The sequence below is a fragment of the Saimiri boliviensis genome, chromosome 16, assembly GCF_048565385.1.
Source record: "Saimiri boliviensis isolate mSaiBol1 chromosome 16, mSaiBol1.pri, whole genome shotgun sequence".
NCBI classification, from domain to species: Eukaryota; Metazoa; Chordata; class Mammalia; order Primates; family Cebidae; genus Saimiri; species Saimiri boliviensis.
In genome coordinates, this window is record NC_133464.1 from 86,733,687 (window position 1) to 86,747,376 (window position 13,690).

Below are 13,690 nucleotides of genomic sequence, written 5' to 3' on the forward strand. Positions count from 1 at the left end.
GCCTTATCCTGCTCACCACGCAAGGAGGCCAGCCACACAGTAGGTAATAGTGAAGGTACTCTGCAGACCCATTTACAGTATTTAAGGTTGAATACCACTAGTTACTTTACTAATTTTGTATTTTAACATTTAGATTTATGGAAAATTTACAAACAGAGATTCAAGAAATGGAATTCCTTCAGTTTTCTAAAGGTTTGAGTTTCATGAGAAAAGAAGACTTTGCAGAGTGGCTACTTTTTTTCACTAACACTGAAAATAAAGATATTTATTGGAAAAATGTGAGAGAGAAGTTATCAGCAGGAGAGGTTGGTATACCTTTTATTGGGTATGTGATAAAGATGAAATAATAAGTGAGACATGTTTACATAAATAAAGTAACTTCTGCCCAGCCTGGAGGCCCACATCTGTAATCCCAGCACTTTGGGAGGCTGAAGCGGATGGATCTTGTGAGCTCAGGATTTTGAGACCAGCTTGGCTGACATGGTGAAACTCCATTTCTACTAAAAATACAAAAATTAGCCGGGCATGGTGGCATGCGCCTGTAATCACAGCTACTTGGGAGGCTGAGGAGGAGAATCGCTTGAACCCGAGAGGCAGAGGTTGCAGTGAGCCATGGCACTCCAGCCTTGGTGACAAGCGAAACTCCCTCTCAAAAATAAATAAGTAAATAAATAAATAAAGTAACTTCTGAATTAACCAAGACTATGCTATTCTCAGTGGTATATAAAATCACTTTGAGGAATGTTCTGTACGTGCTGTTTTCCTGTGAAGGAAAACTACTGCCTAAGACAGAATCAAGTCTAGCAATGACAAGTGTTTCATTTCCAGTAAAGCCGTGAATAAGACAGGTGTCACCACTATTATTTGATATCATTCTGGAAATCTTAACCAGTCCAAATTAACACAGTTATTTAAGAGTATTAAAAAGGAGGTAGCAGTTGTCTCTGTTTTTATATGATACAATTACATGCCTAGAGAACCCAGGAGAATCCAGTAGAAAAATCATAGAAACAGTAAGAATTCAATAAAGTACCTGAAGTACCTGTTACAAATTAGTATATAAGAAGCAGCAGCTTTCCTGTATACAAATTACAAGTAGAAAATGTAATGGCATGCATATGTGTGTGTATGTATATACGAGATACGTGAAATGGTGATTGCCAAGGTATTACTCATGTGCAGTCGTGAGGTTTCAAGTGACTTTTACTTTCTTTCTTCATACCTTTATGTATTGTTCCAAAAAAGTGTTTGCAATGGACATGTATTTTATATAACTTTTTAAAAAGTTACTTCTAAGAAAAATGATAATAAAATACAATAGAAGAACCCAGTTATAATTACAAGGTAAATATATAACAATTAGAAATAAATGTAACCCAAAAAAGAAGAAAACTTAATAGTCTTGATGACTATAAAAAGAAAATGCATCTAATTTTAAGACATTCCCTATTATTGAGTAGAAAGTCTTAGGATTATAAATATAGCAATTCTGTTGTATTCTAATTCTTCAGTTAGTCTATAAGTGTAATGGTTATAATACAACAGTCCAAGTTTGCTGCGACTACAAATTAACCATGAAATTCCCCTGGCCGACCCTGAGTTTCTTGCGCAGTCATGCCACAGTTCCATTGTGGGCTGATAGGTGTCTCTGTCTGCATAGAGGTATAGACCCCCTCAGGGGTCTAGACTCTGAGGCTGTGCCATCTTGGAGTTGCGTCATCTGGAAGAAACACCACACTGAGAGGCTGTAGCAGGAAAAGAAGGAGGGGAGTCACAATCCAGCAATTAAATGTGTTGGCCTGGAAACATCACATGACACTTGGCTATTAGCCAGACTAATCACAAACCCCACCTGAATGCAGGGAGGCAAGGAACTGCAGTCTTTCATACATGCAGGAATCAGAAAAGAGCCAGACACTGGTCAACACTTGTGGGTTTCAATAAAAATTCTTGGGAATTTTTATTCCCCAAATTTTTATTCTTGGGAATTTTTATTCCCAAAATTGAATTCTTGGGAAGAAACTAGACAAGCCATAAAAGTTTATAGGAAAAGAATGTCAGCATATTAAAATATATTATCAAATCTTGGTAACTAAAATAATTTGTTACTGACGATGAATTTGACAGATTCCAGAAATAGACTTGAACATATGGAAAATTTAGCATTTATGAAATAGTATTTTAAATTAGTTGGGTAAAGGAATTATTAATAAATGGCATTAGGATAATTCACTGGCCATCTGAGGGAGAAAATAAACATAAATCTCTACCCCATTCATTACTCTAAATTTTAAATAAATCAAAAAATTAAATGTTGAAGAAAGAAAATGAAACTAAGTGTAGAGAAAAACATGGAAACAGTGTTTTATCTTAGGTCATAAACCTTTCTAAGCAAAACCCAGAACCTTTCCAAGAAAATTTGATGAAATACCTAAAAATTAACATTCTGTTGTCTCACCTCATCCCCTCCAAAAATTATAATCAGAGTCAAAAGAAAAAGTTAACAACATGAGGAAGTGGGAGAAAACTGATATGTAAAGACCAACTTTCTTAATTTATAATGGGATCTTTAAAAATCAGTAGGGATTGGCCAGGTGTGGTGGCTCACACCTGTAATCCCAGCACTTTGGGAGACTGAGGCAGGAGGCCCTCTTGAAGTCAGGAGTTCAAGACCGGCTGGGCCAACATGGTGAAAACCCATCTCTACCAAAAAAATACAAAAAAAAAAAAAAAAGTAGCTAGGCATGATGTCATACATCTGTAGTCCCAGCTACTCAGGAAGCTGAGGCAGGAGAGTTGCATGAACCTGGGAGACAAAGGTTGCAGTGAGCCAAGATTGCACCTGGGCAACAGAGTGAGACTCTGTATATATCAAGAAACTTTAAAGGGTGTGAGATTTTTTTCCCTATTTAATATGTTATGAAAATCAACATGTGATTAACTGTAGAGTATCTGAGATTTTATCCCTTTGCAAGTTAGCCTGAACAGTTTCATGGCTGTTTGCAGAAGATACAAGAATATTGAGTCAGACACAAAGAATTTTATTATCATAATGTAGCAACAACATGAGCAACATATTTGTGTCCGTTCCCCCTTGCCTCCCAGTCCCTGTGGGCATGATGCTGAGAGGCCCAGGTCGATGCTGCCCACACACTAGATTCACCTCACAGCTGAGACCTCTCATCTTAATAAATTTGAATGTTTTGTAATGGGCAGTAAACAAGCCTTCCTGAGCTTTACTGCAGTGGGAGACATTGTGCATTCATGATACTGGACAGTAAGCAAAGCTGTCCTGTGCTGAGGAACAATGCTGTCCACTATACAATCAATTCTCCTGCCTTGTCCTTCTGAGTAGCTGAGTTTACAGGCACACGCCACCATGCCTTAATAATTATTATATGTTAGGTGAAATGGGCTTTACCGAGTCGGCCAGGCTGGTCTCCACCGTGTCGGCCCGGCTGGCTCAAACTCCCAGCCTCAGGTGATCCACCTGCCTTGGCCTCCCAAAGTGCTGGGATTACAGGCATGAAATCCTTGAAAAGATCATGTGGAACAAAAATGCAGTTGGTGCTGCCTCTGTTTGATAGATATACAGAAATGTGAGACTCATGGAGAACAGTCTCCCACAATATGAAGTTACCTAAAAACCCATTAGAAATCTGGGCCGAGGACATAAACAGGACACAAGAAGAGAAATTCACAAATGACTAATAAGCACATGAAAAATGTTTAACTTCATTCACAATTAAAGACATAGAAATTCAGGCCAGATGCTCTAGTTCATGCCTGTAATCCCAGCACTTTCAGAAGCCAAGGCGGGTGGATCATCTCAGGCCAGGAGTTTGAGACCAGGCTGGCCAACATGGTGAAACCCCGTCTCTTCTAAAAATATTAAAATTAAATGGGCATGGTGGCACATGTCTGTAATCCCAGCTACTTGGGAAGCCAAGGCAGGAGAATCACTTGAACCAGGGAGGTAGATATTGCGGTGAGCCAAGATCATGCCACTACACTCCAGCCTGGGCAACAGAGCAAGACTCTGTAGGACATAAAAATTCAGACATTAATACAATATTTTTCATCTATCAGAAAAGCAGACATCAGAAAAGTTGTACCCAGTACCTACTTTGAGATCATGATAGAAGCAGCCACTCTTATTTGTGCTGATAAACATACTGGTTTTTTTCTTTTTCTTTTTTCCCTCTCTGCCTATCATCTTTTAAATATACTGTTGGCCAGGCGCAGTGGCTCAAGCCTGTAATCTCAGCACTTTGGGAGGCCGAGGCGGGCGGATCACAAGGTCAAGAGATTGAGACCATCCTGGCCAACATGGTGAAACCCTGTCTCTACTAAAAATACAAAAATTAGCTGGGCGGGGTGGCGTGCACCTGTAGTCCCAGCTACTCGGGAGGCTGAGGCAGGAGAATTGCTTGAACCCAGGAGGCAGAGGTTGCAGTGAGCCAAGATTGTACCACTGCACTCCAGCCCAGCGCCTGGCAACAGAGTGAGACTCTGTCTCAAAATAAATAAATAAATAAATATACTGTTAAGAGAATAAAGGAAGGTACAAAAATATGTAAAGAGATTGTTCCCATTTTGTAAAACACACACATCTGTACATTTATATACATTTATATAAATAGAATATTTTTGGACAGAGACACTAGGAATTGGTATCGCATGTCTGGGGAATGGAACTGGGAATCAGAAGAGGAAGGACTTTTCATCATTTATTCTTCATACTGTTTGAATTTTTAACCATGTACACATACTATTTTTTCAAAAACTTTATTGAAATGTTTAAAAATAAAAATGTCATGAAGTCACAAAAGCTTAAAAACAATGAACCTTGAGTAAGACCACACATTATGGAGGGCATGATCCTGAATATCCCTCTAAAGAGAAACTTTTTTTTTCAGGCAGGGAAGAATTTACTTGCAAATTAAGAATTTTTGGCTGAGCACAATGGCTCACACCTGTAATCCCTGCACTTTCTGAGGCTAAGGTGGGAGGATCACTTGAGCCCAGGAGTTTGAAAACAGTCTGAGCAACATAGCAAGATCTCTTCTCTACTAAAAATAAAATTTAAAAATTAGTTGGTGTGGTGCTGTGTGCCTGTAGTCCCAGCTACTTGGGAGTCTGAGACAGGAGGATAGCTTGAACCCAGAATTCAAGGTTGCAGTTAGCTGTGATTGCACCACTGGACTCCAGCCTAGATGACAGTGAAATACTGTCTCAAAAACAAAATAAAAGCTAAGAGAATTTTTATACTTTGTTTATTTATTTTTTGTTTGGTTGGTTTTTTTTTTTTTTTTTTTTGGAGACAGGGTCTTGCTCTGTTGCCCGGGCTGGAGTGCAGTGGTGCATTTATCTTACTGTAACCTCAAACTGCTGTGCTCAAGGAATCCTTCTGCCTAAGCCTCCTGAGTAACTTTTGTGTTTTCTGTAGAGACAGGGATTTCACCGTGTTGCTCAGTCTGGTCTCCAACTCTTGAGCTCAAGCAGTCCGGCCACCTCGGCCTTCCAAAGTGCTGTAATTACAGTCAAGAGCCATTGTACCCAGTCTTGTTTACTTTTTAAACTTTTTTGTTTGTTTGTTTGTTTTTAGAGGAAGCCTCACACTCTCACCCAGGCTGGAGTGCAGTGCTGCAGTCTTGGCTCACTGCAACCTCCGTCTCCCAGGTTCAAGCAATTCTCCTGCCTCAGCCTCCCAAATAGCTGAGACTATACACATGCACCACCACACCCAGCTTGTGTGTGTGTGTGTGTGTGTGTGTGTGTGTGTGTGTGTGTGTGTGTGTGTTTCACCATGTTGACCAAGCTGGTCTCGGACTGCTAACCTCAGGTGATCCTCCTGCCTTGGCCTCCCAAAGTGCTGGGATTACCTGCATGAGCCACCGCATATGGTCCATTTGTTTTATTTTTAAGTGTGCAGGTTTTGAAGTCAGATGGACCAAGGTTCAGATCCTGATTGTTTCAGTTAGTAGACCTTGGGCAAACTATATGACCCCTGAAGTGTTACTTAAGACTTATGCTAAGGTCATACATGTTGTAAAGGGCAGAACCGGAATTTCAACATGAGTTCATCTAACTCCAAAACCCAGTGCTCTTACTCAGTGCTGTGTCCACTAATAAAACTTAACAGAAGTGGATCATGTAACAGACTACATTAGTCTCCTCAGGCAGCCACCCCCAAACACCACAGGTTAGGCAGCTTAAACAATAGATTTATTTCTCACAGTTCTGGAGGCTAGGAGTCCAAGATCAAGGCACCAGCAGGGCCAGTTTCTGGTGAGGCCTCTCACTCAGCTTGCACACAGCACCTTCTCACTGTGCCCCTCATGGCCGTTTCTTTGTGCACACAGAAAGGAACAGAGAAAGCTCTGTTGCCTCTTCCTCTTAGAATGACACTAGTCTTTAACCATAGAAAAGAACGTTCACGGCATTTATAAGATTATTTAACATATTTACAAAATTATAATAAAAACTCTTGTTTTATTAGAGCATTAGTTTGGATGAGTTCAAGTCATTTTGCCATTTTACAACCCACTTGGAAGACTTTGCTATTGCCATGCAAATGTTCAGTTTAGCTCATCGTCCTGTCAGACTAGGTAAGTTATATGAAAAACCATTCAATTTTTATCATCTATAAACAGTTTTACTATATTCTTCAACTAAATACTACCAGTCAAGGAGCAAATCATAAGTAAAAATAATGTGGTTATTCCAGCTTTTAATGTGGCTATTCTAGATTTACAATACCAGTACTTCAATTTAATGGTTATTTACTTTTATTTTCTCATTCTCCTAAAAAGAAGGAGGAATTGTTTAAATATATGTCTATAGCGTTGATTAAATTAAAATAGCTCATTTATCTTGCAGTGACTTTAATGCCATCTGTCAACTTACGATTTGAATGTTTTCTTCATGGACATTTTTTTGTTTTTGTTTTACTTCCCAAATAATAAAAATTTGGATTTGCTTTTACTTCTCAAATAATGAAAATTTAGATTAGTTCCACTTTGACTATTTCATGTAGTTGATGAGTTGTTTTATCTTTGTTTTTTAGCCGAGTTTAAGAGAGCTGTGAAAGTAGCAACAGGACAAGAACTCTCAAACAATATTTTGGACACCGTCTTCAAGATCTTTGATTTGGACGGTGATGAATGTCTTAGTCATGAAGAGTTTCTTGGGGTGTTAAAAAACAGAATGCATCGAGGTTTATGGGTAACAGATTTTTTTATGAAATACATGTTTACATTATCATTAACTGAATGATATTAAACCTAGAATTTGGGCAAATGTACAGTCTTTAAATGGAGTTTTCATCATTTATAAAAAGATTATAATTAATTGAATTGTAATTGAAATATGGAAATATACTTTATGTATGAGATTTAACATTTTCTTTGATTTTTAAAAAATAATCTGAATCTAATCAGATACCACTATTTAAAGTTGCCATGAGCTATGATTGCACCTCTGCATTCTAACCTGTACAACAGAGCAAGACATTCTTATTTAAAAAAAAAAAAAAAATTTTTTTTAAAGAAAATGCTATTCAGAAATGTAGTCTAGCCGGACATGGTAGCTCACATCTGTAATCCCAGCAGGAGGCTGAGGTGGGCAGATCACTTTAGACCAGGAGTTCGAGACCAGTTTGGGTAACACCATGAGACTCTGTTTCTACAAAAAAAGGAAAAAGAAATCATACCCTAGTATTTGACTAACTACATGTAATTAGATATATGTAAATTCAAATCCCAGCTCTACTGTTTTATTAACTGCTGAATCTTGCAAAGCCACTTAATTTTTCTTAGTCTCAGATTCTTTATCCATACCACAAGGAAACTAATCTATCAGAAAGCATTATTGTAAGAATTTAATGTGAAATACTTAGTATAGTAGCTGAGATAATGAAATTAATTTCACCATTAGCATTATTCACTCAAAGTCACATATGAGTCTATACTTATAGGAGAGATCAAATTCAGATTTGTTTTAGATTAGAATGTGCTAGAAGCACTGTCAGAAAAGAAGTCTGCAAGGGGAAAACTAGGATCCAAAGAGACCCTACATAGTAGGCAGGCAGGCAGGCAGGCAGACAGACAGACAGACAGACAAGAAGAAAGAAAGGAGGGGAAGAGAGAGAGAATATGGTACTATGCATGAAAATAAAGCTGTTTACAGTTTAGAAAAGCAATTCCATTTCCTGCAACAAATATAACAGGGAAAAATAATAAATATGATTTTCATTAGCAAACATAATTTATAAGCTTTGCAGTTATCCAACACTCCATAAATATATTCCTGGAAATCAAGCCAGTCTTTACAGTTAACAGTTTACCTGGGAGTCTCTTTGCCCTTTCTCAGAAGACATTAAAATGAAGAGCTGTAAATCAGTCATAGGAAAAAGAACATATATAATCTGGAGAAGAATTTTGCTTCCACTTGGCTAATTTCCATCAATGCCAGGATCCAAATATTTTCTAACCTTTACCTTTTTATTGAGAGAAGTAGTAATCCACACATATTTTTTGCTAACAAATGTTGCACATGAATTAGATTATTTCTTGACACTTTTCATTAAATATTTTGAGACCTATTGCTTTTTTTTAGCTTTGGGTTTATAATTTTATTCCACACAGCTAAATAAAGTTGACCAGAAAAAGGAAAAGATTATAAAACATTATAAAATAATTAAATGTTAAATTCAGTATGTGAAAGGAGATGGCCCAACATCTTTATTACCCTCTTACAGAAGAAACTCCATTAATGTGTGCTGAGTCTGGTTCCACTCCCTAGTTCCGTTAAGTGTAGTCACATCACTGTTTGTCTTTTACCCTCATTTTACAGTTCTGTTGTGATCATCTTTTACAACACAGTCCATCCTCAACTACTTTTGGAGGAGGGAAGGAAATAAACGGTAACATAAACTACACATGAAATCATGTTTAACCTTGAAGACGATGACCCCTTGATTTTTACTTTTGGTTAACAGGTACCACAACATCAGAGTATACAAGAATACTGGAAGTGTGTGAAGAAAGAAAGCATTAAAGGCGTAAAAGAAGTCTGGAAACAAGCTGGAAAGGGGCCTTTTTAATAAAAGCTATGATAATATGGCAATTATGTTGCTCCAAATGTCAAAATTTGTGATTTTTAGAAGTACTAGCTCTATATTTTCATAAATCTTCATTGATATTCTTTGTGATGTAAGCATATCTTGACTTACTTTCTGATTTATAATTTTACTAAAGAACTTAGAAAAGTAAGTATAAAAATACATATTGGATTCTGTCAGAAGGCCTAGATTTGAAATAATGTTTTGTACTTTGGTAAGATGGAAAGCTTAGTAAAGATTCGCTGATTTCCTAGACACTAATGTGATATGCTTTCTGGAAGGATAAAACATACAGGAACAAGTGCTTGAGACCAAGGTCAGTATCAATTCCAGACATCCTGGTGTTCCTAATAGGGTAAGTGAAGTTAAAAACTTACTTCAGATTTTTCTCATCTGTATCTTAGGTCTCATAAATTTATTGTATATTTTATGTCAGTAGCTTAGCTGTTTATTGTCTTTAACATGTAAATTTCAATATTCTATCTGGAAGCAGAATAAAATATTTACATATATATAAAAAATACTGAGAGGCGCTTTTTATTTTTCATGTGTTTTTAAAAATACTTTTTTAAAAAAATTGTAAATACTCTTCATCCCTGCCAACCTTATTTGTTCTTAAAGGCTAGTGTAAGGCCGGGCGCGGTGGCTCAAGCCTGTAATCCCAGCACTTTGGGAGGCCGAGGCGGGTGGATCACGAGGTCAGGAGATCGAGACCATCCTGGTCAATATGGTGAAACCCCGTCTCTACTAAAAATACAAAAAATTAGCTGGGCACGGTGGCGCGTGCCTGTAGTCCCAGCTACTCGGGAGGCTGAGGCAGGAGAATTGCCTGAACCCAGGAGGTGGAGGTTGCGGTGAGCCGAGATTGCACCATTGCACTCCAGCCTGGGTAACGAGCAAAATTTCGTCTCAAAAAAAAAAAAAAAAAAAAAAAATAGTGTAGTTGGGAGAAATTTTGATCACAAGGTCAAGGTCTCATGGGATATATTAGGTTGTGGAAAATGTTTAAAATGGTGTCAAATTAATTGGCATTAAACAATATAAAATGCTATTATAAAATGGCATTTTTTTAATGCAGTAAATAAAAATTATAAAAAACAATAAATAAAAAAATATAAAAAACTTGTGTGTCAGACACACAATTTAGGAAATTGCAAATACCTAAAACCAGTTCCATTCTCCAGAGAACTGGCTAATTCCAAGGCTGTGACAGGGAAAGCCCAAGATAAGGCTAGAACATCCTGTGCCTAAAAGTAAAGAAGGGCTCACAGAAGGGTGCCATCCACGAATCAGGCTTATCTCTACTGAAGTATTAAATCAACAGCAGGAGCACTGCTTTAGTCATCTTTATGTACCAGTCTAGCTGAATCCCTGGCATCCAACAAATGTTTGTGGAGCAGAAAGAAGAGAGGGAGTGAGGGAAGAAGAAAGGAGAAAGGTGGGATGGGAGGAGCTAGTAAAGGTCGTAAGTCAACAAAGAAGTATGCCAAAAACCTGCCAGGCACCAGGCATACAATGATGAATTAAATGGTTCCTGCTGTCATGGAACTTACAGAAGGTGAACACACGAAACATTTTAAGTATATGTATACAACTACAAACTAAGATCAAAAAGAGGGATGTTAGAGATTAGACTTCCTTACCACAGGAGTATTTAGAGGGCTGAGGATATAGTTTTCAATTTTTCGAGGCTAAAAGGAAATTAACAAAAGATTTCTGAAAATGAATAAAGTTCATCATGTGATTACTACAAAACTACCTGATCCCATTTGAAAAGAATAGGGATCAATATCTGTATCAAATAAGCAAACTAGATTTGCCACTGTCTCCTAAGAGTTTGGAGACTTTCACCTGGAAAACAGCTGAAGCTTTTATTTCTCTGCTTATCCCTTCAAGGTGGGAGACAGGTGCAGTGGGCAGCTGAGCCCTGCCTTCACTGGTCTCCGTGCATCCTCCCTCGGGGATCTCATCACACCTCTGGCTTCTTTCTCTCCTCACCTTTAGGCCCAGTTGCTTTCTAGATGTCTCCATTTGGTTTGTCCAACTCCACATCCAAAACTGACCAGATTATGTCTCCCTCTTTTTCCAAACTTCATTTCTTCATGTCTTGTGCCTTAGTGAGCGTCTCCCACAAGAGACCAACTGGGAACCAGACAGTCATCCAGGAACCTCACTCCCTTAATCATGTCCTATCAATTCTGCTTCCTCAAAGTTGCCCAACCAGTGCTCCACCTTCCAACCCTGGTGCCACTGCCTTAGTTCAAGCCCTGATTATTCATTACTTAGATGATCTCAATAGAATCCTAACTTGCCCTTTCTCTAGCCCCTTGTAAGGCACAGCAATTAAGCATCCAAACTCTGCAGTTAGACTACCTGGATTCAAATCTCAGCTTCACCACATTAGTTAAATAACTCACCATATAACATTCGGCAAAGTACTTGACTTCTCTGTGCCCATTTTTTCATCTGAAAAGGAATGATTTTAGGTCTGATGTCATGGCATTTTTGTGAGGATTGAGATGATATGTAAAATACACTAGAGTCAACCTTTAGCAGCGTTTAAATACTATTACTGTTAACTTATTTCAGATCCTCCTTCACAACACTTATTTTCTGAAGCATAAATCTGATCATGTCACTACACTTCTGATAATCTTACCACACTAAAATGGCTTTAAAAATAAAATTTAACTCGGCCGGGCGCGGTGGCTCACACCTATAATCCCAGCACTTTGGGAGGCCAAGGCGGGTGGATCACGAGGTCAGCAGATCGAGACCATCCTGGTCACCATGGTGAAAATACAAAAATTAGCAGGGCATGGTGGCGCGTGCCTGTAATCCCAGCTACTTGGGAGGCTGAGGCAGGAGAATTGCCTGAACCCAGGAGGCTGAGGTTGCGGTGAGCCGAGATCGCGCCATTGCACTCCAGCCTGGGTAAAGAGTGAAACTCCGTCTCAAAAAATAAAAATAAAATAAAATTCAACTCTACATGCTTTTGCCCCATCTATCTCTCTCATATCCTAACACCTGCCCTGCACACCTTACACTACAATACTGAATTCCCTGCCATCACTCCACTTGGCCAGGTTCTCACTCTGCAAGTGTTTGCACTTACTAGTGCTCCTGTGGAAAACGCTCCCACCTGCCTAACTGCTTGTGCCATTCTATCTGTGAGGTTTTCCATTTTCCTCCCTGCTTTTCCTTCACATTCTTTTTTTTTTTTTTTTTTTTTGAGACGGAGTTTCGCTCTTGTTACCCAGGCTGGAGTGCAATGGCGTGATCTCGGCTCACCGCAACCTCCGCCTCCTGGGTTTAGACAATTCTCCTGCCTCAGCCTCCTGAGTAGCTGGGATTACAGGCACGCACCACCATGCCCAGCTAATTTTTTGTGTGTTTTTAGTAGAGACGGGGTTTCACCACGTTGACCAGGATTGTCTCGATCTCTTGACCTTGTGATCCACCCGCCTCGGCCTCCCAAAGTGCTGGGATTACAGGCTTGAGCCACGGCGCCCGGCCTCCTTCACATTCATTTAGGTATACATGCTGTTAGTTCCTTCACACATTTCTGTCCACATATCTTTCAAGCCTCATTAAAGTATACTGGAATTCTTTTATGTATTTGCTTCTTATTGGCTATGAGCTTATTGAGAACAACAACATGACTCTCTTAACACTATCTCCCAGCATCCGTCAAAGAGCTGGTACATACTGGTTGCTCAAAAAATGTTTGACCTATGAATGAACAAAAAGGAAAGTAGAACAAGAAATATCCCTGGGCTGGGCATGGTAGCTCACGCCTGTAATCCCAGCACTTTGGGAGGCCGAGGTGTGCGGATCACCTGAGCTCAGGAGTTTGAGACCAGCTTGGCCAACATGGCAAAACCCCAACTCTACAAAAAATACAAAAATTAGCCAAGCATCATGGCCTGCACCTGTAGCCCAAGATACTTGGAAGGCTGAGACAGGAGAATCATTTGAACCTGGGAGGCAGAGGTTGCAGTGAGCCAAGATCACATCACACTGTTTCACTCCAGCCTGGGTGACCGAGCAAGACTCCATTTCAACAACAACAACAACAACAACAACAACAAAATTCCCGTATGTGCTTGACCTGTTCTCACATTTCAGCTTTTCTGTTACAGGACTGGACAGGAGAGAGGAGATGGCTTAAGGGAGCTTTAAGACAGCTCTGGTTTGGCCTTTGCTTTGGATATAGATAGCAAATATCAAGAGACTGGCCAGTTTCTGATATGGTTAGAAAGCAGAACAGGTTCTGGGAATGAAAGCAAATTGAAATACCTTCTCAAAGTTTGGAAACAAGGTTACCCTCCAGGAGTTAAATCATATAATCAAAGCATAATGTAGGGACCAGGCATGCTGGCTCATGCCTGTAATCCCAGTATTTTGAGAGGCCGAGGCAGGCAGATCACTTGAAGTCAGGAGTTCAAGACAAGCCTGGCCAACATAGTGAAACCCCATCTCTACTAAAAATACAAAATTAGCCGGGTGTGGTGAGAGGCTCCTGTAATCCCAGTGACTCAGGAGGCCAAGGCAAGAGAATCACTT

The 13,690-nt window shown here is 39.2% G+C and overlaps 1 protein-coding gene across 1 annotated transcript in view; it reads left to right on the forward strand.

Annotated features, from left to right (window-relative positions):
- MICU2 (mitochondrial calcium uptake 2) overlaps positions 1-9,652 on the forward strand; it is a 103,718-nt gene extending 94,066 nt beyond the window's left edge. The window contains exons 9-12 of the mRNA XM_010335808.3: positions 134-305; positions 6,503-6,611; positions 7,070-7,227; positions 9,002-9,652. Of these exons, the coding sequence (XP_010334110.2) occupies positions 134-305; positions 6,503-6,611; positions 7,070-7,227; positions 9,002-9,106 (544 nt within the window). The 3' untranslated portion in view covers positions 9,107-9,652. The remainder of the gene's footprint in view (positions 1-133; positions 306-6,502; positions 6,612-7,069; positions 7,228-9,001) is intronic.
- Positions 9,653-13,690: the final 4,038 nt, after the last annotated feature.